The 27750-nt window shown below is 39.5% G+C and overlaps 1 protein-coding gene across 1 annotated transcript in view; it reads left to right on the top strand.

The window, feature by feature from the left end:
- Positions 1–27298, top strand: part of LOC106918584 (cadherin-4-like) — a 254435-nt gene extending 227137 nt beyond the window's left edge. Inside the window, exons 10-16 of the mRNA XM_088007230.1 lie at positions 469–654; positions 4471–4727; positions 10128–10270; positions 15095–15334; positions 16675–16911; positions 18657–19060; positions 21959–27298. Coding sequence (XP_087863356.1) covers positions 469–654; positions 4471–4727; positions 10128–10270; positions 15095–15334; positions 16675–16911; positions 18657–19060; positions 21959–22165 — 1674 coding nt within the window. The 3' untranslated portion in view covers positions 22166–27298. The remainder of the gene's footprint in view (positions 1–468; positions 655–4470; positions 4728–10127; positions 10271–15094; positions 15335–16674; positions 16912–18656; positions 19061–21958) is intronic.
- The last annotated feature ends 452 nt before the right edge of the window (positions 27299–27750 follow it).

Genomic DNA, 27750 nt, shown 5'->3' on the forward strand with positions numbered 1-27750 from the left:
AACAAGAATCCCCCGTCATAACCGGCACATGACAGACAGCGGCTTGCTGCTCATCAGGCTTATCAGGACGAAGCACATGTATTTGTAAAGCATGGGGACGACCAAAAACTACTTAGATATACTCAAACAGATGTTTCAAGCCTCCCGGCTGATAGCTTTTTTTCCTCTGCAAACATTTCCCCTCCTTGTCATTCTGGATTTCAAAGGAATTAAATATTATTGTTCATCAAAGAATACCAAAAAAAAAAACATTAAAAGTAAAACTATGCCCCTATTTGCATCTACTTGCTGGTGTATAAGCTGTGTTTTCTCCTTGCTTGTGGAAGTGAGATAAATTACTTTAGCTAAAAGACTTGAAAGGATTCTGTTCTATAAAGGAGCTCAATGGATACAAAAGGAATACAAGACCAGTAAAAGTAACTTTGTTTCAGAGAGATGTAGCTTCCCATTTTTCTCTGCTTCTTACAGTTTTCTGGCGAGGTCCCAGAGAACACAGTGGATGTTGCGGTGGCTAATCTGACTGTTATAGATGCTGACCAGCCTCACTCTCCTAACTGGAACGCCATTTACAGGATCATCAGTGGGGACCCAACTGGGCACTTTACCATCCGCACCGATCCCGTTTCCAACGACGGCATGGTCACCGTGGTGAAGGTAAGGTACTATGTACTTTATGGCATTTCTGAGGTTATTATAGTGGGAAGTACCAGCTTTCCTTCTATGCAGAATATCAGATTTCACCTGGATTTAGGTACAAGCCATTATAATGGGCGACAGAGTTAAATGAGGACAGGTGGAGGTCTTTGCCTTTCACATGCCCCTTTGTGTCCAAAAGAAGGATTGGAGGCTAATGTGCCCTTCAGAAACAGCTCATGCACTCAAACACACACTTTAATGCGGTGGCTGGTGAGACCACTGCAGCAAATTAGATATTGATTTCTCAATTACAATGGCAATGGTTTTATACACTCATAATGTTCTCACTGCCATGGTAAATGACAGTAACAACAAAGTCATGTCTTGTTACAACTTGCTATGTTAGCGACAAGACCACTCAGAGCAAAGCTGACCTCATAGTTTAAGGCCCCAGTTACATTGCTTCAATTGTTTGTTTTTTTTTAAAAACAGCTATTGTTTTCTTCATGTTATAATACGCCCCACCAGCACATTTTTTTAAATGTAAAGTACTTTTACACTGGTGCATGAGGCCTTTATTTTTTAGCACTCAAAGACCACATCTTTACATATTGTGGGATTTATAACGGTAAATCCCACAATATGTAAAGATTCATACAGATTCCTTAAAATTTAAATCCTAGAGTAAAGGTTATTTCTGCAACCTTTACTCTTTTGTAATAAATACATTTTAAAAAATTATTTAAAATTCAAATTTCACAATACTTTTCTGTATTGTCACAGCCCTATCCACGTTTTCTATTATTTTAAATACACACTTTGTATCTGCTTCTTTAATACAGGGTTGAATAAAACGTATTAGTGATATAGACATCAGAGTTATGAGTTAACATTTTCAATCCAATCTCTGGATTGACAACAGACGCTGTTGAAGGTTTTAATCCATTTTTGGGGTTTGAAAACTTAATAAGGAATGCTGGATTAAATCAGTCAGTTTTAAATTAGTATTCTATTATGCTAAAGTAATCCAGGCTTGAATTAGTCCACATTTGAGCAACGAGTAGGTTTGCAAACTAAATTAAATTTGTTTTTTCGCCCTGCATTCTTCAGTGTATGAAAAAAAAAGTCAGCAATGTAACAATACGATTACTTCTCCGTTTGTAAACGTTTCTACATTAGAAGTGCTTAATGGCCTTCAAGAACTGCATTTATATACTTGCATGTATCTGTATGCATTTGTGGTACTTATCCTCATAAGGCTTGATGTAAGTGTTTCTATCATGTTGCAAATGTTTTACAGATATTACTATTTTATTACAGTGACCTTCTGGAGCCAAGGATGTTTTCAGCATCTATCTGGCTTCTGCAAATCACATCTCACAATAATGTTAACAAATAGCACTAACATGCCATTATAATTCCCTCTGCAGCCTGAGCAATGAGCACTGGTGTTTTGCTTCTCTTCATTATCTCTAGATGACTGACTTTAATAATCCATTCCTCTCACTCCCTGTGAAATTCAGCAGGCAGCTGGGTAGCCGTAAGCTTGCACTGAGACCCATGGGAGGTTATCAGGAAATCATAAAATAAGAGACAAGCCACCCCCTGAGAGGAAATAAGCAATACACTGTCTCGACAAATAAACAGAGGGGCTTCAGCTCACACAGAGACAAAAAAAAAAAAAAAAGTGAACCCAAGGATTCATGTTGGACAACTTGTGAAAGATGAAATGTAAAAACCACATAAAGGCTTTGCAGTGTTGCAGTTTTCTTTTCTTTTTTTTCTTTTTTTTACCGAAGTATCTAGGGAGACAAATGGAATCACGCTAACACTCAGGTAGGCATCAGTCTACCACAAGGACCTTGAGCTTCTGTGTAAACAAGGCTTTAGGTCTTAACCAGAACATGTCACACATTTTTGCTGCTCTCTGGAGGATCCCAAGAGACTAATTCTTATTTCGCCACATGGTAATGAAGTCCATAGACAAACAGGCTCACATGGAAAACACACAAACAGATCCACTCGCTTTGAATGAGTCATTAAGATATGTAAATCACAGATTACGTTAACACACAAGATGACGGAGGGGGAGGGAGGGGGAGAGAAGGCGAGGAGAAAAGTGCGGGTGAGGCAGATTTCCCGGGATTGAGAGACGCCGACCCACTGTGAGCTTTAGATCACAGAGAGCCGAGGTAGGGCAGAGGTGAGGAACCCACAGGGTGGGAATTTGGAGTCCAGCCGTGCAAATTATGTAAAAGGGAAGGAGAGAAATGGGTAAAGTGGTGCAGAGGAGATGCAAAACGGGATGGCTCATAGGCAAAAGATGGAAGCCATGTTATTGACCTCTCACCCCTGTGGTTTCCCTCAGGCTGTGTGAGTCTGTGTGAATGTGTGTGTTTTACTTTAGGCTTCAGCTATACTCCAGACCTCCCGATGCCCCAAAAACACCACAGGCTTTAGATCAAAGAGCCACGAGCGTGGTTTGCCTTTAAATGGGCTCCCAAATGCTCTATGGGGTCACACATGCGAGTACACTCGTCTTTGCTTACATTAACGAAAATCTACATGCACATGCAAGTATGGGCAAAATATTGCACCAAGTAGCACACACGAAAACAGTCCTACCACTGTGCTGGGGTCAACAAATCGTCCCGATTAATGATGCTTTTCATAATCACCCTGATAACAGTGAAGTGATGCAACGTGAGGATGTGCTCAGAGTCTTTAACTTCACCATCAAGCACAAGCTTTGCAGCCGTGATCATCATCACGCTGTTAAATGCGCAGCACTCACAGAAGGCATATTGGTTCTGTTTTATGACTTAATTTGTTTTATGTCATTTGAACCTTGTCTTGTTGTCTACATTAGGAAAAAAAAAAAAGTTCTAGATGGCTTGAACAGATTCAAATACCCAAGCCATAGCAACAGCGCATGGAGTTAGAGCACTGTTTTTATGTGTGTTTATTTGTTTGTAGCAGGACTATTTGGCATGGGAAAGCTGTTCAATTATCTTATCAATCAGACAGACAGACACTGATAGAAAGAGAAACATTGATCAGGGTTTTTATTTTAAAATGAACAGGATTACAGTAAACACACAAGTGACCACTTACAATTTTGTTACAAAGGCTTTGTATTCAGAGCAAGGACTGTAATACAATAAATAATAGGAATAAGTGGAAAACAATCATGGAAATAGTTTTTCTTTATTGTGGAGCCACGCTTGAAGACATGTGCTTTTCTGTTTGTCTTTTATATCTTCCTTTCATCTTGCAGTGCCATAAACGAAAAACATTTTCCCGCTTACACATTTCTTCCAGGTTTCTTTTTTTTTCATATATAAAGGTTTCAACTCATCAAATTGATTTTATATCAAAGAGAAAATGAGCAATTACACAACACAGTTTTTAAAATGTTATTTCATTTATGGAGGGAAGAAAATGTCCAAAGCAACATGGCTCAATGTATGACAGCAATTCCCCCTTTAGCCACAACCATTAAGACTTTGCTATTATGACACAAAGCCATCTTGAAAGACAGAAAGTGATAGAACAAATATCAAGGATCCACAACAAACTATATATGAAAATCCAAAGCAAAGGCCGTTCTTTCAGTAGATGCATAGTCATATTACCTACTGTCCAAAATAGAAATGGGTAAAAGTGACAGACTGCACAAGTTCACAAGGTGTAAGTTGTCATGCAAGAGGTTAAGGAGGGGAATAGAGCAAAGTAACATGCATTCAAAGAAATGTAAGAGAAGCCTGAGTGGGTCAAAGTCCACACATCTTTCTCTTTTTCGTACGTAAATAATTTTTTCGTTTCGTTCTCCAGCCAGTCGATTTCGAGATGAACCGGGCCTTCATGCTGACAGTGGTCGTGTCAAACCAGGCCCACCTGGCCAGCGGCATCCAGTCTTCACTCCAGTCGACTGCTGGAGTCACCATATCTGTGAAGGACGTCAACGAGGCTCCTTACTTCCCCACCAACCCCAAGCAGATCCGATTCGAGGAAGGCGTTCCCACTGGCACCAGCCTGACCACTTTCTCGGCTTCAGATCCTGACAGACTCCAGATGCAACAGATAATCAGGTACCGTGTGCACACTGTAGTACGTCATTGTTTGTTTTCTGTCTTGGTGGAGCTCACTCTGACCTGTCTTGGTGTTTAGTCTTGCTTACTGTTCTCCAAATACAAGCCGCATGGAAATAACTCTGTTGACATGCATTTACCTACAAAAAAAAAGAAAAAAAAACCTCTGGGAGAAGCAGCTTGCCAATAGTAAAAAGTCAAAGAGCAACTACATTACTGTATGTTGGCTGCACCCGCCTCACAAAAAACATTTTAAATAAAAGTTTAGGAGGCTTTGTCTGGCATCAGCACATACATAGATGCACCGCAAGAGGAAAAGAACTGAGCAGATGGAGTGAAGAGGAGGAGGTAGAGAGAACAGCTGGCTCAAACTCAAGCACCTGACATCACATTACGGCCACCTGCAGTGTTCTTTGTCTGCGCTCAGCTTCTCTGATTTTAAACATGAGCCAACCTTTAAACATCCAGCAGACCTTACAATTTGCAAAGTCCAGCTGTCATCTTGACGGTGCGGCTAACTGGGCTGTGTCCCTTGAGAAAGAGGTGATCTATTAATAACACTCCAGAATGACGAAGAGCTTCATATTGTGATGCAACTGCAAAAGCATTTTCTTATGTGCATATAGATTACAGAAAGCGTATTGGCATAATTTATAATAGCAACTGAGAAATATGCAATTGAGACGATAACACGGATGTTCGGTTTGGGATTAATGCCACCTCACGCTATGCAGCTCCTGTTTTCTAATTTTCTTTGGGGGGAACATATCTAAACAAATTTCCCAGTTAATTTCACAGCAGATGAGAGTAAATTGGGTGTACATTATAATTTAGAAAGATGCTAAAGCCACCAGCTGGGCCGTCTCCCCCTCTGTTTGACTTTTTCTTCCTCTCCTCCTCTCTCTTGCTTTTGCTCCCTTTTTAAATTGCTTTCAAGTAATTGATTTTGTGTATTTTCTTTTTCTGAAGCATCAAACTGCATCAATTTAAAATCAGTTTAGCTTTTAAGAGGTATGTAGAGGTCTGGCATATTCACTTTAAAATAAAACAAATGCCCTTTGACTTTTTTTCTATACAGAAGAAAAACATGGGCTTGAGGGGTCAAACTGAATTCACCTGGACAGGGTCACCATCATTGCCACTGCTTTACACCATTTCCATTCTCTGTTGTTGGGATATCAGTCATTTGTATTGAATACGGTGAGAGAAATGTTCACTGTCAAGGAGTCATGAAATCTCTTGAGAGAAATCATGAGATGTTGCTACACCTCTTGTGACCTATAAACTTAGACATGCAGGCAATAGAACAAAAATGAAAAACCATGAAGGTTTTCCCTGACATTTAGATAACTGCATAAGTGTGTTGTAGGAATGCTTCAAAAAAAAAAAAAACAGCCAGAGATATAAGGAAACTTCAGGAAGATCTGAAAGTTTAAATTAAGGTGAAAACGGCTTGGGGGACTGCAGAGGAGCAAAGAGTGGCAGGCAGAAACAAGCCGTGGATAGTGAGCTGACTTCGGGTCAAGGTTTGAACTTGACAGGTGCTTATCAAAGAAAAGAAAGACTGAAGTGTCCCGTTGTGGTTAGGCCAGTGAGAGAAAGAGTTAGGGACAGCGAGGCATCATGCATCACCTGTCATACACCCAACCAGTAAGGTCGAGATATGGGACTGGAGACACTGGCATAAATGATTACCCAAACCGCCTTGGCTAAGCTCGAGACATGCATTTTTCATCCTCAGGGTCGGGGGTTTGAAAAATAAATGTCATACCTCTCCCTGCTGCTTGCTAAGATCACTAACCTGCCAGGCCTAATCATACATCCAGCTGTACTCACACACCTCCCAACTCCCAAATGAGATGAGCCTTCTGGTGGAAGAGACATGGAAAAGTACTGCAAATGAGGTGCAGGAGGTGATCGCACAACCTGTACAATCAGTTTACCACACAACCCTAATTTTCTGGAAAACTGCAGCAGAAAAATAATTCTAATAAATAAAATTCCTTTTTTATGTTTTATACTTCTATTTTTTTTTTTTAGCAAAGCAGAAACAAATAGAAAATTTTAAAAAACTAACTAATGAAGTGGTTAATGCATAGAATTTCTACACGTAGTTTAATAAGCCAAATTTAACTGTAATTTTTACACATCCACCTGTGTATTATAAAAAAAATAATTATTTTGTCTTGAAAAATTGGTGCATGCATTTGATATGAAAGTGAAGAAAGTCCTTTGTAAATATGAACACTGTATTTCATCAGCATCATGTGATCTGCAGTGGTATTGGAAATGTGTTCTATGTAACTCATTATTTATAATATGCAGAATACTGCAGCTTTGTCATTCATTTGTAAAATATTCTCTGACTTGACACATTTGGCTACAAAAGGTCTTTAGCAAAACTACATCACACTCTGCTGAGAATCAGCTAGGATAATTGCTGAAGTGCCAAATTAACATTTGCTCATGTCCTCTCTGTTTTAAGAGAGGATATGATGAAAGATACTAATAGTTTCCTTTATGCACTTTCTATTTAAAGTTTTTTAAAATATTTTTTTTAATTTTACACAAAACTTATTTCTAACAACTAAAATAATGTCTGTTACCCATCTGCATGTTTTTTGCTAAGCATGACTGATGAACATCTTACATCTTACGTTTGTTAATTGATATAAACACAAACAGAAAAGTAAATGCAGCAGTTGCTGGTTTGACGGTTATAACGTCTTACAGCATGTCATGTTTTGACAGAAGTCAGGTTGCTGGAAAATAATTTGACTTTGACAGTTTAACTGCTGTCTTCATCAAACCCATTTATTTATTTATTGTTTTCTTTAAGTGTAAGAAGAGCACATGCTAACTTACTCTACTGTTGTTGGCCTCCCTGGTGTGCAAAGCCATTTAATAAATTCACTTCTTTGGAGTAGCATATTCTTAGTTAAAAAAAAACATGATAAATCAACCTTGTTATTTGAATCAGTTTATTCAGCGATGACAAGTTTTAACAAATGATGGTGGAAAAAAAACAGCTTCATCATTGCGACACCTTTTTGGATACATTCCACCAAGTGTTTTTAAGGCTTGTCAAGTTGAGACTTAGTAATTAGGTATTATTTTTGACTTTCTTGCATTATACTGTATGTATTTTTGACAAGGAGGTCTCTTTTCTTTTGCACCTCTCCAAACTGGGAAATACAACAGATTACATGTATGTTGCTTCTAAAAGGTTGGACATTTAAATCTTAAATTATTGTGAAGATTAGACTAGTGAACACATTTTGAGGTTATACTTGTTCATCACCAATCACTATTATTTACCCTTCTCTCTGGAGAGCCACTGTGGTAATTTTGGAAATAGTCTAGACCATTCTATTGCTCCAAGTTGAAACTATAAGCTGCTGTCACACTATTTTTTATTTTTCCTTAAAATTGGCTTTTCTATAAAAAGGCACCTTCCTGTTGAAGCCATTTCAAGGATGCAACTTCCAGAGATGACAGTATTTTTGTTTGTGCAAAAAAAGCTCCTTCATAGCTTAGCATGTAGCTAAGTCATGTTATTATCTGGTCATCAATGTAGCATTTGAATAACTCTTGCTAATTTCAGTTGCAGTGGCAGATATAACATCATTTGATGCCTGTGATTCCAAATCTGGAGGCAGCTGTACAAAGCTTCCTCTTTTTCATCCAACCAGAAATCATGTCTTGTGTTATTTAAAGTTTGCAACTTATGTTTTCAACTATATTTGCAGGAATATCTAGTTACTTTACTGACTTTTGCACCTTATTCCTTTAAGGTGCAAAGCAAAGATGTCTTTCTCTAAACATTTGTGCATTACCTTGGCTTATTTTTCTGTCATCTGTTTATTGCAAAAAATGGAATACTAATAAAAAAACAACTTCTTTGCAGTGGAGTTAAATAATTTAAAGTGCCGCAGGTATCAAATCAGACCTAAACGTAACAGTTGAATTTGATCGCACAGTGATGCAAGTATGTCTAAATCTCTTCTGCTTTGTGTCTTTTTCCTCCCACCTATTTCAACTCACCATCTTTTCCTTTCCTTCACCCTCGCTTCCACTCCTCCCGACTTACAGTTATATCTGAGTTCACTGAGTTCCTGATGATGGTTTTACAATCTGTGGGTGTAGGCCAGACTACCTTGTGTAGCTGCAGCTCTTTAAAGTGTGGGAATGTCACCAGCATGATCCCCTTCTCTGCAATTCACTGTTCCTGGGATCGTGCCCACTGCCTGCTGGGAAAATCCCACCGCCCTCTCTGCGGGGGAGAAATGTTACTCTCTGCCTTACACCCTGGTCATTACTACCTGCTGCCACCCATCCTTCTAAAGCTTTTTTTTTTGTCTCCATTTAAGCAGAATCATATCCATGTGTATTTTTTCTATGGCCAATAAAAAGCAGGTTTTGCACTAAAGTGCAGTTTAGTAAACATAAAAGCAAAAAGAAGGTCAAATCCATTTCGATATGGTTAGATTTAAAACTTGTCGGATATATGGAATAAAAAGTAGTCCATCTGGCCTAGCTGACTTCCAGTAAATGAAATCACAGTGATGCTAGAAACCTTGTTGTGTGAGGTCAAGGTGTCACATGTTCGCAGATGATACTTTTACATGTGAAAGTGAGATTGCGGCTAAGAGAGGTTGCAGATGGTGAACTTTGTATCGCAGCGCGAACGAGGCAAGGATGACAGGATACACACAGGGATAAGAAAAGGTATGAATACCAACTACGGCTAGATGAGGTGAGGCGACATGAGTTGAGGGGGGATCAGATATAACTGAAAGCATAGAAAAGGCCGAAAGCAACAAAAGCTTGAGGAACCAGAACAGTGAGATCAGAGCGAAGATTGGGATTCAATCCCATAGATGATCCCTTGTTCCTATTCCGATCTTATCCCAGAGGACTGCTGCCACCTGCTACCACATCGACTTTCCTGTCCATTGATCAGTGCCAGGAGCCCATCAGTGAGTCCCCACGGCTCCTTCATGCACATCTGCAAACATGAAAGAGCTAAATATGCATGTGTACTACCCGGTTCGACAGCTTAATAGCGTCCCACATTAAATCAAACTCTTCCTAGAAAAAAACGTGCTACCTTTAACAAACACACACACACGCAGAGTTGCAGCAGTGCTTAAGCTGGGCAGCAATTGACATCACTGCCTGGTACACACAAGCGCAAAAATGAGGTGAAATTGACTGTAGGCTTCAGGCTCTGAGAAAGAAGTCAATGAAGAATTAAATGCTGTGAAGGTCAGGCTGTTGTGATTTTTGTGCAGATGTGTGTTAGGAAGTAATCTGTGTATTCGCAGGAAAGACATGATTGCTTATAGATGCAGAACCGCCAACGCTAACTTCTCCTTCGATCTGTCCACGTGTGTTTAGGTATTCAAAGCTGAACGACCCGGCAAACTGGCTGTCTATCAACAGAACCAGCGGTCAGATTGTAACAACTGGAATGCTCGACCGGGAGTCCGTCTACGTAAAAAACAACATATACGAAGCTACGTTTCTGGCTACAGACAATGGTGAGAAGCAGTTTTTTACTCCTCTTTGTTTGCACTTTATAGTTTCTTAATGCAGCAACGGTTAATTTACTACCAAGAGAAAACAATTCCTGTCCTTTGTTTTTTGCTACCTCCTCTAACATAATATAAATATCCCAAAATGGATGCAAATTAAAATGCATCTATCAAGATAATTGTGTTCCATGGAGGGAGCTTAGAATCTTGATCTTTCAAATTTCCAAGGATTTATAAATTCAAACACGTGTCTTCTAAAAAATCCCTCCGTATCAGAATGTAAATCAAACCTTAACTTTTTTTTTGTCTGAATTTAAAAGCATAACAGGGGATGCAGAGTCTGAAAACTGCACAACTGAGCTTAACTCAAAGAAAATCCTGGATTCACACAGCTGGTCACACTGCTGATCCTCTCCTCTCTCCGTGATTTATCTTCAGTCCAGACCTGACTTCTCCCTCTATTTCCTGTCATTTCTGTCGCATGTGTTATTTGTTCTGCCTCAAAGTTGAAACTTAAGCCTAACCAAGCACAAACTCAATCACAGCAAACAAATAAGTTCCACTTTACTCAACTGGAATTGAGTGTTTTTGCTTTTTTTTTTTTTTCTCTTCAAGTAGGAAATGCCTTTTTCCCCTTTCCAAATTGCCTTATCAGTGACACACAGCTCTCTGCTGTGTTTACTTTAAGTTGAACCGGCCTAAAAACTTAGTAGTATTTCTAAGTGTTTGCATCTGTGAATGCTCTCATGTGCAGCTCTTTTATGTGTGCATGTGTGTTTCTGTGCAGTCAATTGCAATGATTGAAAATATCAATGTATGTGCAGCTGACTGTGAGGTGGAGAAGCTGACATCCTCTTACTGCGTTAAATTTATAATGATGGATGGATGGATGGATGGATGGATGGATGGATGGATGGATGGATGGATGGATGGATGGATGGATGGATGGATGGATGGATGGATGGATGGATGGATGGATGGATGGATGGATGGATGGATGGATGGATGGATGGATGGATGGATGGATGGATGGATGGATGTTTTATGTTCTGAAAAATGTAAGTGAAATAAGCAAAGACCTAATAAATCTGTGAGGAGGCAAATGCTTCCTGCAGATCTGACTTTGTAGGTGTTGCAGTAACATCGGAGAGATTATGGTAAAAGTGCTGTGAAGCGGTAAGAATATTAGAGAGGGACGGTGAAGAGGTGTTGACAGCATGGTGAGAAGCACACTTCCAGTTTCCCCCTTGCTGTCCACCCCTTTAGTAAATGCCTGTACAGTATTGTACATGTGGATGTGCTCATCAAAGAACATATGGTCAGCTCTTAGATGCCTTTTCTCCACTCCTGACATCTCGAAAAAGAGAATTAAGACAAATCCCTTTGAGAAATTTACACAAACATAATTATTTATTTAGCTGGTTAAAGCCCACTTAATTCTCCTATCAGCTGTGGCAAGCTGCTTCCACATGTCTCCCATACATGGCCGGGATTAGCAGTACCACAAAATGAGGGGAAAAGTCTGGGAATTCTGTTCTTATAGCCATGTGTGTGAAAGTCTGTGTTTGTGAAACATGTTTCTGCATTTATGTTCATGTGTAATGAAAATTGTGATGAAGATGCTTGGATGCCTAAAAATATGTCTAACTAGTCAAAAAAAAAAGCATTTGTTAATATTCCTGATGCACGATCTTTTAGTGTCAGTGAAATCAATAGATAATGACAATATGCATGGGAAACCACCCTTGAAAAAAACAAATTAATTTATTTTTGTATTAATGTCATTTTTATGATTAACTTAGCTTTGCTTAATTTTCTGCTTTTGTTTTGACATTTTCTCTGAATTTTAAACATATTAAAATATCCATGCTGGCTAACATGGCCAATACTGCTAAAGCTTCAAAGCTATGTGATGATTTTATGTGCAACCTCTCGTCTTGGCAGACGTCACTAACCTTGTAGTAAAAAGCCCAGCTTTTACAACTGGCTAGCTTAAGGTTAAAAGATAAGCTATTGTAGTGAATCTCACTCATTTGCCAGATTATTTTGGCTGCCAAGTAGGGCTCTACTATTCACTAGGGCTCTTGTAAATAAAACCTTCTCTTCTGTTTTGGTTTGTTTTTATTAATAATCAGAAGCGATTCTAGCAGCATTTCCAGGTACATATGCAGAACCTAATGGGGACTCTTCAAAGGGAATATTGTTCTAAGCCTTTTCATTGAGCACCGGTTGCTCCGTCGGTTCCCTCCCTGTTCTAAAGCTGATACAGATAATTGAGTTCTCCTACAGCCGTCAGATTGCATTTAAAATAAAAGTTCATGGTTTTGAATTATATTAGAAATTTTCTATTCCATTCTTAGTAAAAATAATAAATAATGAAATTCAGTATTGACCAAAACAGTTATAATTTGTCCATAATCAAGCAGTCATACTTCTTGAATTTAATTAAGAACTTTTTGTAACAAATTTGATTAAAGCCTATCATACATTATGTTGTATTCATTTTTTCATCAGATGTTTGTTTTTTTTTCATCCAGCTTTACATGACATATTTTTTTTTACTATATAAACAGTTAATTAAAATTACATAACTATTTACAATTCGTTTCTATTTACCCATGGACTATGTCTAGATGCTGTTACAAAAGAAATCTGTTTTAAATTACTAATGAGTAGTCCAAATAGATGAAACATGTAGTTTGATCTGAAACAAAGATCACAGAGGTCATAATGAGTCAACAAACTCTTTCTGACCTCTCCTCAGCTGTGCCTTTCTCCTCTTTGGGAAATGTCTTGCTCTGTAGCCACGCTTAATTGGCAGATCTGTAAGATTTGCATAAATCTTCTTAAATTGCATTGCCCTTATCTGATCTCAGAGATAGGCCCTAAGGTTGGGGGAGTCCATGCAGTGGCTCTGCCATTAGGGCATGACAGCAAAATGACTTGTAATTGGAGGCAGCTGAGGGTCGTCACCCCGTGGTTCTCTCTCAATAAGCGGCTCAAGGGTTTATGTCACTAAAATCCCCCTTTTTTGGGGGATTTTTTTTCTGTCTCATTTTGCTGCTGCACACACACACCTTCTCATGTTTGTTTTCTTGCTCAGCTATTTCACTTCCCCAATTGTTAAATGTCTATCCTTTATTCCCAATTTTCCATAAATGTCGTTGGTAATGGTCTGTTACTCTGTTCAATCAACACAACGGCTTCAAAATTGTGTCTGTAGATGGGGTGTGAGTGTTTCTATGTGCAGCAGTGCATGTTATTGCAGTCCAAAGCTGGCAGTATTGCTGTTGAAACAGCACCTGCTATGGCCCGCCTAAAGCATCAGAGCAAATTTTACAAGTTGACTTTCTGCAGACTAAATGTGGGATGAAGTGCAACACTTCTTTGAAACTGTGAAGCCACCATTTCCACATGTGTATAAGCTGCTTTACCTGTGAGAATCTGTTGAAGAAAATAATGTGTTGACGTAATGAGGCTTTGCGGTGTGTTAAACAGATTCCGAAAACAAAAAAAAAAGTATGCTTATCTTTAAAAGCAGTTTCACTTTTAACAGTTAAATGAATAATAAGGTCAAATAAATTAATTTGGCTGAATACAACACAAGTAAATTAATTGTATGCTGTTTGTAATTACTTTTTTCCCCTGTAAAACAAGGACATATTAGACTTTTTTGAAGTGAGGCTGTGGTGTAATATAAAATGATACTTCAATTCATTTTAAAGTCAACAATTGTAAGCACAAATTTAAATATCTAACATTTTAATTCTTATCAAAACTATGCATAGTAGCCCCGTAGCCCCCTCGGTAAGGTTGGCCCAAACCAGAGGCTTAATGCTGGCTGTGTGCTTAAGATCATTGTCCTGGTGGGACACACAATTGTGTACAATTGTCAACTGGGTGAACGGTGATTTGAGGTGAAATTGAAAAAGAAAATGACATGCAAAACTAATCCACCCATCTTTGTGTAATGCTCCTAAACCACTGGCAATAAAACTGACGTCTCACACGATGCTATTGCTGTATATGTTAACCATTGTAAATTCAAACATCTGTGCTCAAAGCTTGCTTAGTAAAATCACAGAAGTTGTATGTTGTGTAATCAGACCATGCTGGAAAAACAGTGGCTCAGTGAGTTTTCACACTGACAGAATTGAAATTATATTCATTCCCTTAGATAAAGCCAATGTATCAGCTTCTGGTCTGAACTGTGGATCATTTTTGCATTTTTTTTAATACTTGGTTTATATTTGACACTGGGTACCTTTTTTTTACGCTGAAAAGTCCCATTCGTCTCCAGAAAAAAATGTTTTTTGCTGCATGGAAAGTAGCCTTTGTGTCCAGTGTCAAAGATGACTCACAGCATTGTGTAAATACACACAGACAAGGACCTGTTTTGTTATATTACAGTCATCATTATTGTGCCTAACCCCTCTCCGTGTGATTCGATGTGCTCTGCCTGCATCTGCATCGACTGTGATGGGATTGATTTGGCTGCGAGGCCAAAAGATGAAGTGAAAAGCAAAACTGTCAGAAGTATTTATTTCAAAAGTTGAAACTATCCCCCAGCCTGACAGCACTCCTACCTCCAACATCATAACCATGAATGAACAATGCTCATTTCACCTCATGTCTGTTGCTGTTTAATTTCTCTTTTTATTCGTATTTCATTATTTTTACATTTCCTCTGATGGGCCACAACTTCTCTGTTTTCTCTCTCCGTCAGTCCTCCCCTTCACTGCACACATCTTCACTTGTCATCTTCTTCTCCTTCTGTCATGATGTTATTTATTTTTTTATTTTTTTTTATCTTTCTGTTCCTCCTCCCAGGCTCTCCTGAAGCCAGCGGCACAGGCACATTGCAGATCTATTTGATAGATATTAATGACAACCCCCCGGCTCTCGTACCAAGGGAGTCTCAGATCTGCGAAAGGATGAACAAAAACGTCAATGGTGTCAACATCACTGCCGCCGATGCTGACACGGATCCCAACGCTGGACCCTTTGTCTTCGAGCTGCCCAACTTCCCCAGCAGCATCCGACGCAACTGGACCATTGCACGGATCAGTGGTGAGTAGCTGCCTCCGAAAAAATGAAAAGACTAAATAAATAAAACTTTTATCATGAATTTTTTCCACCATTCTTGCTAGTGTATAACCTCTTGTAAATGTTACATGATGCAGGTAGATAACTGGAACTGAGAAAATTGTGGATGTTGAAGTTTTTTCTTGGTTCGTTATTATACCACTTTATTACTGTACATTGTGCTTCCACTTCTGATTTGAGAATCGGATAACAACAGATTTTCAAGTGATTTGTTCATGAAAAAAAACAAAAAAAAAACACAAATCTTCTTGAGAATAATGCAGAAGCTTGGCACACCTTTCATTTGGAAATCTACCCAGTCCACATGGCAGAAACACAAACTCAGCCAGATTGGATGAGGAGCGCTGGTCCTCAGCCATCATGACTCTCCAGACGAGCAATTCTGGGTTCGGGTCCAAATTTGTTAACTTATCCCAAGACTTCTACAAAGGTTCTGTGAAACCACAGTATGATCCTGCCATCACCATGTTTGGATTTTAAGTTCTTGCAGTCTTTCGTCGATGCACTCTGTAATTATTTCCATTGTATTTCCATTCCATTGGAAATAATTATAATCCCTAATGTTTATTGCTACAGATACTGTCTCGTATCTTTCCCAGACATGTGCCTTGACGCCATTTTGCCTCACAATTTTGTGGCTATTGCCTCATTATGCCATAGATTTGTTTTCCATTAGGCTTGTGTCTTTCCAAATTATACCCACTGAATTTAATTAGGCGTTGATGGATCCTAGCTACTGTAGAACTATATCAAGGGACATTGACTGAAGTGTAAGTCCCATTGTTAAACATGTAAATGTACCGAAATTAAATCATTTTTCATCAGAATGAACTCAGGTAGATGAAAAGAGAAACAATGTTTAGCATAAAAAATAAACTTAATTGTATCTTGATTATTCCCAGCATTTGAGAATATGGTCAATGGACTGAGCAAGTAGAACACTGTGTAAAATGTGTGACCCAACCCGCAATTTCAAACAGAGATCCAGTGTTTCCTTTTTTTATGGAATATGAAATTAACTGCCAGATAAACTTACCAGAGGCTGACATCTTGTTTGTGCTTTTAATTCATTCACATGACGTAAATGTTTAAATAATAAAACCTTTGGCTTTGTTAATAACAAGGGGATGCAAAGTATGAATAATAATATGCTTAACATGGAGTAGAAAGATCTAGACTTTTAAGTAAAATGTCTAATTTTGTGCCCGAAGTCTTCTGACACAAGAAAGAAATGTAGTTTCAAAACAATAAATATGAACATGGTTATTTATTAACAAGTGTTTTTCCCTCTTCGTTTTGCTCAGGTGATTATGCCCGTCTCGCTCTTCGGTACCAGGTCTACTTAGAACCAGGAATGTACGAGGTCCCTATCATTGTGTCAGATTCTGGCAACCCTCCGTTGTCCAACAGGTCTGTCATCAAAGTGAAGGTTTGTCCGTGCGATGACAATGGAGACTGTACCACACTTGGTGCTGTCGCGGCCGCTGGCCTGGGGACTGGAGCCATCATCTTCATCCTCATCTGCATCATCATACTGCTGTGTAAGTGTCCTTAATGGACTCGTTCACTGAAACCTTGATGCTTCTCAAGAGGTCCACATATTTACTTGTAGACCTGCAGGCGTTTTTCGTACAATGGCCGCCTGACAAAGAATACAATCTGGTTTACACACTGATTTTCAAACACGTCCTCATGTATTCCTGTCATAATTCATGTTATCTGAACTCTTTCTCACTCCATTGAGTAGCTCAAACCCTGATCAGCTCACACAAACCTACAGATCAACTAAGAGCCGCAAGTTATACTTGCATAATTCACAACTAAGCCCGGAGTAAATATTAAAGATGTTGCACTCAGAGATTTATTGCCAATTTAAGATCTTATGACTTACAGCAATCTTCTAAAGGTCTGACCGGCCAATATATATTTTAGCCAATTCTGATTCTCTTTTTAGATATATAATTTACAAACATTAAATATTTCTTGAAGCAAAGACAAGTTGCTGTTAAAATAGATTTTAGATATTTAGAGTTGAAATCTTAAACTGTTTTTTTGCATCTTACCTCAACATAATTAACCCAGTTAGCCTTTCTAGCTGTAAACAACAGTCTCTATTTGTATTTGCAAGACAATGTGGACGTGGGCCACGTTTTAAAGGCCGCTTAATCCATCAGATGCAAAGCTTGAAAACTCAATATAATAAAGACAGAGCAACCTTGTGGGTGCAAAACAACCAAAAGTGCAACATTATGAGCACACATAAAGGTCTAGCTCCCTTAAGCAGTCAACAAAACAAACAAAAAAAAAACACTGTGTCTCCATTGAAAATACTCTGTAAGGGTTTCTTAGTACCTCACTTGACCTAATTTCTAAAGCCCTCAGTGATATTAAAACAGCTAGCTTTTAGTTGTCTTCCTGCAGTAATAACTTAGAAGAAATCGCTGTGGTTACCAGTACCTGATGGTGTTTAGAAATTATGCATGAGCATATTATGTGAAGTTCGCATGTTTGAGATTCCACCTGGGTCAGGGCAGATCAAGCTAAAGCTTGTTCAAACCAGGCAATTTCTGAGCGCATGACCATCAAGTCAATACAATTTTGGAGTACCAAAAAGACAAACAATCTAAACAGGCACACGTTTGTCCCCAAATCGAGATCAAGCATGTAACATGCACATGCAGTGCCGAGTGTAATATCCACTGCAACCTGACATGAACCAGATATGATTTAAATGGCTGAGGTGGGACAGAGGGAACTTATTTTACAGCTTGCGAGACACGGTTGGCATCCAACGTTTACAGGAGGAAATGATACAAAAGGGTTAGACACAAGGTTGTTTCCGGATACTGATTTTTTTTTCTTCTTAGACATTTGAAATGTTGAGGTGCCCACAGCGAAAGTGCAATGAGCCGTGCTTTTCATTAATAGTGCTGAACAGAAAGTTGCATTGTAATGGCTTAACACTTCAACCCCAGCATGATTAAAAACCACACCATTGTAGTTTTGAAAATATTTACAGTGAGACCCAGAATTGTGCAAATCAAATTGAAATTAAATGATAATAGAATTATCATTTAATAACACTCTTATTTTTCTTCCAGAACTTTTTTTTGTTTTTTTCCAACCTAAGCCCTTAGCTTTACACACTGCTGTGCTTCGGTGCTGTGTGTAGATCCCTTAGCAAGGCTGAATACATCACTTCATCAATAAGTAAAGGTGTCAGTTGATTTTGTGTTGTTGCAGCACATCCTGCAGCTGTGTGAGGTTCCTTTGTGAATTGTTGCAGGCATGGTGCTGTTGTTTGTGGTGTGGATCAAGCGCAGGGAGAAGGAGAGGCAGACGAAGCAACTGCTGATTGACCCCGAAGATGACGTCCGAGACAACATCCTCAAATACGACGAGGAGGGCGGAGGAGAGGAGGACCAAGTGAGAGCTTCAGAGAGACACGCCACACGTCCGCACGGACACCAAAGCCTGTGTCCATGCTTACGCTGCTCATGTGCCTCTACCTCTGTGGCGTTGCAGGACTACGACTTGAGCCAGCTGCAGCAGCCCGACTCTTTAGAACACATCATCAGCAAGCCGCCTGGCGTACGCAGAGTTGACGAGAGGCCCATCATCCCAGAGTCTCAGTACCCCATCAGACCAGTTGTGCCCCATCCTGGAGACATTGGAGACTTTATCCATGAGGTGATTTTAGAGACATTTGTATGTCTGGCATGTGTCGAATCCGTGCGTTAGCTATAAAGTTGCTTATCGCACGGTGCAGTAACTTTTCAGTCGTGCTTCCATGCGACACATAGTGTGATTTGTAAATTTTTGCTTGTTTTTTTTTTTTTTTTTGGTGGGGGGGATGACATGACAACTAGTTTTCCTTCACTTTACAGCCACCCCACCCTCCAAACACTCATAAATACACACAAAACTCAGACGCTGGCACGTTTATGCGAGGAAATACTGATTGACAGACTCATGACAACGCGTTCACACTCGAGAGGTGTTGGCAGCTGTTCAGCTTTGATCCATCCAGCCTTGACTCTCTGTCTGTCTGTCTCTGTCTCACACACATAAACTCACCTGATCTCGCTCCAGCAGTCCGATTAAACTCAAACACGGCAAACACATGGTGTTTTTGCCACGTTCTGAATCCACGGGGGATGGAGCTTTTTAGGCTTTTCTCTTTATTTCTCTTGAGTCAACAAGGGCTGTTCTCCTCACCTGCCTCACCTCGAGGTCGGTGGCCCTCATATGTTTTTCTTTAAAACCGCGGCACTGAATGAAAAATACTTTTCAATTCTTTTTTACAAAATGCAATGTCACAGCTACTACAGCAAATGATGAGAATACAAAAACTTGTATGCCGAATTATTTTATTTATTACTGTATTTATTTGTACATTTCACCCACAAGATTTTATTTGTATTCTGTTTGCTTTTCAGTGCCTTTTATTGGCATTTTCAGTGAATGACCAGCACAGATTTTTAATTGGATTAAGGACTGGGCCTGTACTGGACCATTCTACATGAACATGCTGTTCTCCTAACCACATCTGGACATCTAATTTGGATTGTTGTCCTGCTGGTTGGTGAATCCCAGTCTTAAGTCTGTTTTCAGTCTCTAACAGGTTTTCTCCCAGGATTGCCCTGCATGTCAGATCAGTCCTGAGCAGCTTACCTGGCCATACTGAAGAGGGAGCTTATTCCACCTCTCCTTATGACTTTCTTTCAAAAACTCCATTCTTCTTGCCACTGTTCTACATTTGCAGACTGCTCAACTACCCTGAGCTGTGGATCTTCTGCTCCTTCAGAATAACCAAGGGTCTCTTAGCTCCTCTTAATTAAGTAAGGCCCATTTTTCCTGGCCTGTCAGCAAACCTACATGTGAACATGGTAGGTTTGCTATTGTTCCACACTTACCGCTTTCACATGATTAATTAAACAGCACTCTAGTAAATGCTCAAAGCTTGAGACATTGTTTTATCATCTAAGATCACTTTAAACTTCTCCGTAGCTTCATCCCCGACTTTTCTGTTGTGTTCTTCAGTCTTTATCGCGCTGTTTGTTCACTAATGTTCTCTAATAAATCTCTGAGGCCTTCACCGAACACCTCTACAGATGATACATTACTCACAGACGTACTCAGTTTACGTAAATAGGTTGCTTAAGAAAATTTGAGAATCCTCAATCTTTTTTCTTTCGCTTCACAAGTATGGGCAATTTCAGGTTGGTCCGTCACATAAAATTCCCATTAAAACATTGACATTTGTGGCTGTAATGGGACAAAATCTGAAATAGTTCAGCGGCCATGAATACTTATGCAAAGCACACATTTTTGACCTACAATAGTCTAATATATGCTCCTCCACTGAATTTTAACTTGCTAGAAAACGGCATTGTTCTAGACAAGCGTGTACCCCCTACCATAAACAGCACAGAAATGGAAGGAGCTTTATGAGATGAAGCCTGAAGTGCCTGTAATGGAGCTTTGATCAGCATTATTTTTTACTGCACATCCACACCCAGAATCCATAAAATTATATCTGCTAAGCTTTTTATACTTTTTGCACCAAACTATCCAACAGCTGAACACTTCATTTCAAAACTTAATAGCTATCTTAGATACATTTTGGTTGAGAGCTGGAGACCTAAAAACTAGAGGGGGGTTAAAATAAAAAGCTCAGTACAGCTGGTTTTGCATGGATCCTCCTAGTTGTGGGTCTTATGTTAGTCTTTTGCATGAGCCTTGGCTGTCTGTATCTTCTAACACCCCCTTCTGCCAGCATTCCAAATTAATTAACAGGACTGGAAAAATCCCCCCCTCTTCTACAAAGTGCTCACTGTTCTCGGCAGTAGTTCCCTGTCGCTGAAATTTTTTTGCAACCATGTCATTCCCGAACTGAATAAAAACAAGCTTATGGCATGAAATTGCAGCACAATTGCCAATACATTGGCTACTGCAAGTCTTGCATGATTCATTTAACACTTTCCCACCACATTTTGCAGTCTGGAAGGGAAAACTCTGGAAAACACACGCCTCTCCTGTCTAATCTCTCCTGGGTTATAAATAAAGGCATGCTTCATTATCTGTCTTTGTCAGAGCTGTAATGGACTGCCAACTTGTCTCACCTCTCGCCCTGTGACAGCAGGGACAGGCACAAAATTGTAGGTACAAAATGGGGGTCAAAGTTGGCAAAGGGGAAGCTTGACCCAGTCGTTTAAAACAGCTCAACCTGAAAATGTTCGTGTCCACGGGACACAACTCTGTATTAGTGGATAACGATCAGCTGATGTGACGGAGAGGCTTAGCCAGCGGCTTCCGCCAACGTAAGTTTGATGTAGAAACACAGAAACTGATTGGTTCAAAAGTCCCCTTGTGAAAGTGAAGAATTTTTCAATTCTGCAAACTTACCGTTTTTCATATCCACCCACATTTTCGGCTTGGGTTGCTTTATGTTTTCTAAATTGTTTTGTACACCTGGGCAACAATAATCACAGAGAGCCTTCTGAATAGTTTACGTTATTTTATTGCTGTAAATATGGAGTGAGTTCATCTTTTGTTTGCTTTGTTTGCTCTTCTTGTCCTCATCAGGGTCTGCGGGCTGCAGACAATGACCCCACGGCCCCTCCGTATGATTCCCTGCTCGTTTTTGACTATGAGGGCAGCGGCTCCACCGCCGGCTCAGTCAGCTCCCTCAACTCCTCCAGCACAGGAGACCAGGACTATGACTACCTCAACGACTGGGGACCCCGTTTTAAGAAGTTGGCTGACATGTACGGGGGTGGGGATGACGATTAAGAATCCGGCCCCATCTCTCACATATATACACACACACACACCCTCAACCCGTCAGCTGGCCTGCCAAGCTCTGTCTCCACAACACAGTGGGGCTATTATACCCTTCTTGAACACACGTTAAAGATGGCATGTTCACACGGACCAACCAACCAATCTAATAACCCACCACAGAGGATCAGTGCCGTGAGTCACTTCCAGGTGCTCTTCTCAACTGGCTCCTGCTCTAAGCCTGTCGAAGACTGTACCAGAAGCTCTGATTTGCAGGCTTTGTGTCATATCTACGCTCAAACTCATGTACTTTTTTTGTCACGTCAGTTTTTGAGTTGTGCACTTTGATTATTTTATCTTATCTTTTTTTTATGTCTGGTTTTATTTCAGTTTCTATTGCCTTTGTTTTTGTCCTCAGTCTCGTTTGATTCAGAAGATTCCCTTTTTCCGGAGGGATTTCACTTTTCCCTCTCCGTCAGCCCCCCGCCCGCCCGCCCGCCTGTCTGAAGGAGCTTTAGGTTGAGCTACATGCTTTTTCTGAGGCAAACAAAAGTGAGAGAAAAGGTAACACAGGTATGAAAGTCCTCTTTACATGGAGGGTTCTGATCCATTCTTTCCTGAACTTGAATTACTTAGAACAGAAGCACTGTTGTTTAAAAAAAAGTGCCTTCAGTGGTGGGTTTCTTTTAGCAGACTCCTGCTAACTCAGGATTGGTTGCCATTATTTGGGCTAACAGGCCGTGACATGACCCCAGACCCTTTAATTCAGATCTCCCTCGTCATTTCTCCCGTCCGGCAGGGCCGTGGTATCAGCGGGAGATGTCAGTACTGGTTTTAGAGGGCATACTGTACGTAGGCCTACAGTGTGTCTCTAGGTAACGGACAAATCATTAGGCTTTTTCAAGTCAGATGTACCTGTGCCCCTAGATCACATTTAGCTTGACTGTGATTGCTGAAATTGCAGATACATGTAAAGAGGCTGTCTTACAGAAAAAAAAAAAAATCATTGTGTCTTTGTTTCTTGTAGCAACAGCAGCTGTGTTTGTTTTGCTCTCAGTGTGTGAGAGATTGGGCTCGTTACTAACCATAAAGGTTGACAAGCTAAATGTCTTGTTTCTGCAATGTTGCTGGGTGTGAAGTGGTTAAAGAGGTTATTTAGGAGCTTGGCTTTAAGATCATCCAATATTTGCATACGTAATCTTTCACCTTACAATTAGCTGCACTTTGAATTACTGTCTCTAATTTTACCCAAATTAGCCCATCTTGCTTGTCCTATAACTTTTTGACTTAAACATTGATACAAAAACTAGAGATTCACAGTGAAATGGTCCAATTTTCAGCCTGTGCTCCTGACTTGTGATCTAATCAGTCAGAACTCACAAAAGTCTTATACCTTTTCAGATCAGTGGATGTACCATATCAAACCACAGAAGTGGCAACACACTTAATATGTGGACGTTGTTACTTTGGGAAGAAGACTCAAAGTTTGCACCAATGAGGGGTTTAAAAATAAAATCAGTGAAAGCACAGTAGGTGTAAGAAAATTTAAAAAGGGAAAAGTGTGTTCTATAAGGATATCAGGATCAGCTGTTCTTTCAGGTGACATGTTGCTTCATCACCATCTAGAATTTTTGCAGTTTTGTTTTCTTTTATATGCAGCTTTTATTGGTTTAAAATGAACAGTCCGCCACAAGAAATTGAAATTGGAGCTGAGTTCAGCAGATAACAGGAAGGCTAAACAGAGAAAACCAAAATGTCCAGTTTCAGCCACATTGGTTATAGATCATGCTGGATTTGGAAATGTTGGCTTTTTTTGGCAAATATATAAGATTTAAAGTGGGATTGAACATTATCTAGGGGATACACTTGGGATTGCTGTGTACAGGTACAATTGATAACTGTTCCAATTGCAAACTTGAGCTGCTAAAGGACTTTTGAAATGTCAGCTCCCTTATAAATTTGTCTTTGTTTTAAATTTGCAAAACCCATCTCTCTGACACAATGTGACATCTCCTCTGCTTCTAGTACGTAGTTAATGAGAAATCATGTCACTAATAAAGTTATGGCAGCTCTTACAAAGATTCTTAAACCTGCATTGACAGTTCATAGCTTTGCAAAAAACCCAACGTTGGTGCATCTGTAACAGAAACTGGGGCAAATAAGCAGCGGCAATCAGACTTAGCACTGTCACAAACCAGCTCTCTTTCGGCAGAGTTCCACTTATTTAAAATGTTAGTCTGAAAATCCTGACATTAATTTAAGAGGTTTTACGAAAGGTAGATTTGTGTGAAGCCCGTGTGCTTTAGTAATGAGACTCTTCCTAACACATTTGCTGTCTGCCAGCTGTCTCTAAGCTTTTGTAAACTTAATTTGTGGCACATCCGGGATGTGCTACAGGGACTGTTGTAGATTGGTTAAACATAGTTTGCTCATTAAAGTTTTTGAATATGCAAAACATTTCAAAAAAAGGTACAGGGAGAAGCTGATCATTGAGAGCATGATTTGTTCAGGCAGGTTTGTATTGTTTCTTACTGATAACTCACCTGAAGGTCTACAAAGGTCAGCGGGTGTAAAGGAGCAAGCTTTTTCTAATTATTCCTTTCTTAATCTGTTCAGTTTTTATTCAACAAGATTTAGATAACAATCAAACCACTGTTTTACAAAATATGACAAGGAAGCGGGCATAAGCTCTTTGAGATGCCTTGAGGAAAAAATACCACAGTTTCATGCTATCATGGTATTTAGACAAAGATTTAAAACCAAAGTGATCAAATTGCTTTTATTTGAACATTTTAAGTAGCTAATGGCCTTGTTGCTGCAAAATAACATACTTCTAGTTACACTGATACAATACCATATTTTATTTTGATGCATAGATTAAACTTTTCAATAAACATGAAATTATTTTACTAGCAGTTTTTAGATAATAGTCTTATTGCACAGAATGTTATACATTTTTTCTATTTTTTTTTAGATGAACAGGAGTGTAACAAGCTGACATTAGCTTCTTAATTGATTGGGCTATCTGATTGGTTAAAGTGTAAAGTTGGCTGTTTAGGTTATTGCTGCTCATAATTTGTGAACTGTAGTTTAAAAACAGTGTTATTTTTAATAAAATCATCATAGTTTCTCGCACCATGATTTGGCTTTTTGTGACTGGAAATCTATACAAAGAGTTGGCATTTTATTTGTTCTAAACAAGGGAAAAGGATAGTAGCTGTTATTCAGCCAGCTTCCCAGCAACAGGTGGAGGAGAGACAGCAAACACGGAAACAGTACTCCGGTCACTTCCTCTCTCATCTCTTTTAAAGGACCTTAAGGTACAAACAGTATAACAGATCCTTTTAGCAGCTCTGAAACTGTTGCTTTGCAAACCCTTGATAGCAGTAACCAGTGTGTAAATTGAGTGAAAATAGACTGGTAAGAAAATATGGAAATGTTTGGCTGTAGATACAAGTAGACAGAAAGTGACTTTAAAAAACCCCTGAAAGGAGTAACCAATCCGGTGTAAATAAACAGGTCAACAGGGTCAATTTGGTTCGGTTGGCAGATTGATAAGTATGAATTGCTGCTTATACAACCTAGAAACGTTGATGATCAGGATAGCCGCCAGCTCAGATATGAAAACGGAGTGGTTTCCACAGCTCACTGCTAGATAAGCTCTTATCTGTGTGACTGCCTTTTAGCCTGAAGAATATCCCACAAAATAAACACAGCTGTTAGTTCCTGTTTGTGATTCTTTCTGACACATAAATGTTGTAAATATAGAATCTTTTTATACATGTGGTGACATTAGTTTTTCTGTGCAGTCTTTTTTTTTTTTTTTTTTTTTCCACTATCGTTTGGTTCCAAATGAATCCTTGGCAAGTTATATTTCACAAAAAGCCATGTGCATTTACTAGAATTTGTATAAATCTGTACGGGCTGACAGCCATAATTGTATTGCTTCATCGTGGCGAGAGGGTTTCCACTCCAAACCAACCTGTACAGTACACACTCACTCCTCTAGGCCTTACTGTACATATAAGAGTGTTCTATATTATATAATCCCATTCTGCAGTGTTTCAATTCACTCAAAGAGCAGCACTAAGACTGATGGCCATCCTGTCTCCAAAGAAAGAAGAAATATAGTCGTCATGCTCCGCAATCAGACATTCAAATCAGATTCTGGGCCAAACAGACGTTGGCCATAAACTGTGTTACATATGAAGACATGACGCATTGTTGTAGTGATGCTGAATGTTGGCTTGGCAGCAAGGCACCAGTGCATAGACTGAAACTTGACCCTCCCCCCCCCAGTGATCTTCAAAATATTGGTTATTTCCTGTTGAAGTCGTGGTCCATCTGTTGTGTTGACATTCTCTTGCTAATATAAAGGGAGAATTAACAAATGAAAACCAAGAGGGACTGACTGCACTGCCAAAGTTCAACCCTGAGTTCTGTCTGACACTTGGGGTTACTCGAAGAACACCCGGTCACTGCGGGCTGTTCTGGACTCTTTATCACCATGGACGCAGACCTGAAGGGAGATTCTAAAAGATGCCAAACTTTTGTTCTGCTATGGATTGAAGCCCAAATCTGGGCAGCAGGCTCTCATACGAGTCCTCCTGCTATTCAAGTCCAAGTGTACATAATGTAATATTTGCTTGATGCTAAACAGACCATGTTAGGCAAGCTGTAACTGTACAATTGGAGCTTTTTGCATGTGTCTTTTTATAATGGGCAGATGAGTTCTACTGCAATTATCATGAACAAATTCAAAAACTGTGCATGACGGAGGCTGGAGTCCAGATGGGACTCTGGTGTACGCATATTGTTTCAAATGAAGGAGAAAGAGGAAGAAAAAACCAAGCAGAAAAAATATTGCACAGGTATCAAGTCAAAAGACTTTTTTTGTAAATTGCCAACAGCACAAATATTTTATATTGTTGTTTGTACCTTTTTTTAAAAAAAGAAAAGGGAAAAAAAGGGAAAGAGTCTGTTATTTCAAGCGTGTGTTTATATTGCCACTGCGACGTTGGTTTCCAGAAACACCATACAGTACATTCACAGCCTTGCAGATAAACCTTGTAATATAGACGCTGAGCCAGAGAGTCCCTGTCAGCATCATGTGTTATAAATAAAAATTTCCCCTCCTTGTAAGAACAGAGCATCTCGTCTTTTCTGTGTCACCTGCTGTTTCCACTAAGCAATGCATTTCATCTGACTCTTTGTTACTAAAGTGTTTATTTGATGCAGAGCACTTTAAGGTTAAGCTTATAAGGTTAACACAAATGTTTCCCTAATCGCGGTCAAAAATTCCAAAAGAAATCCAACTGAAAATCAGCAGCAAAATGTGGAAATTCTTTACAGATATTCTTGGAAACTCTTTCATGGATAACCTTTAGATATATTATTAAGAATAATAGATAAAACATTTTAGTGTCCAGATCGGTGGTACTCAAATCCAGGCTTCGAGGGCCGCTGTCCTGCAACTTTTAGATGCGACCCCGGTTCAACATGCCTCAGTCGAGTAGCTGAATTACCTCCTCAGTGCAGTCACGTTCTCCAGAGTGCTGCTAATAACCTGATTGTTTATGTCAGGTGTGGAGAACCAG

The sequence above is a fragment of the Poecilia mexicana genome, unplaced genomic scaffold (genome assembly GCF_051168715.1).
Source record: "Poecilia mexicana isolate PSO_F unplaced genomic scaffold, ASM5116871v1 scaffold_7, whole genome shotgun sequence".
Taxonomy (NCBI): domain Eukaryota; kingdom Metazoa; phylum Chordata; class Actinopteri; order Cyprinodontiformes; family Poeciliidae; genus Poecilia; species Poecilia mexicana.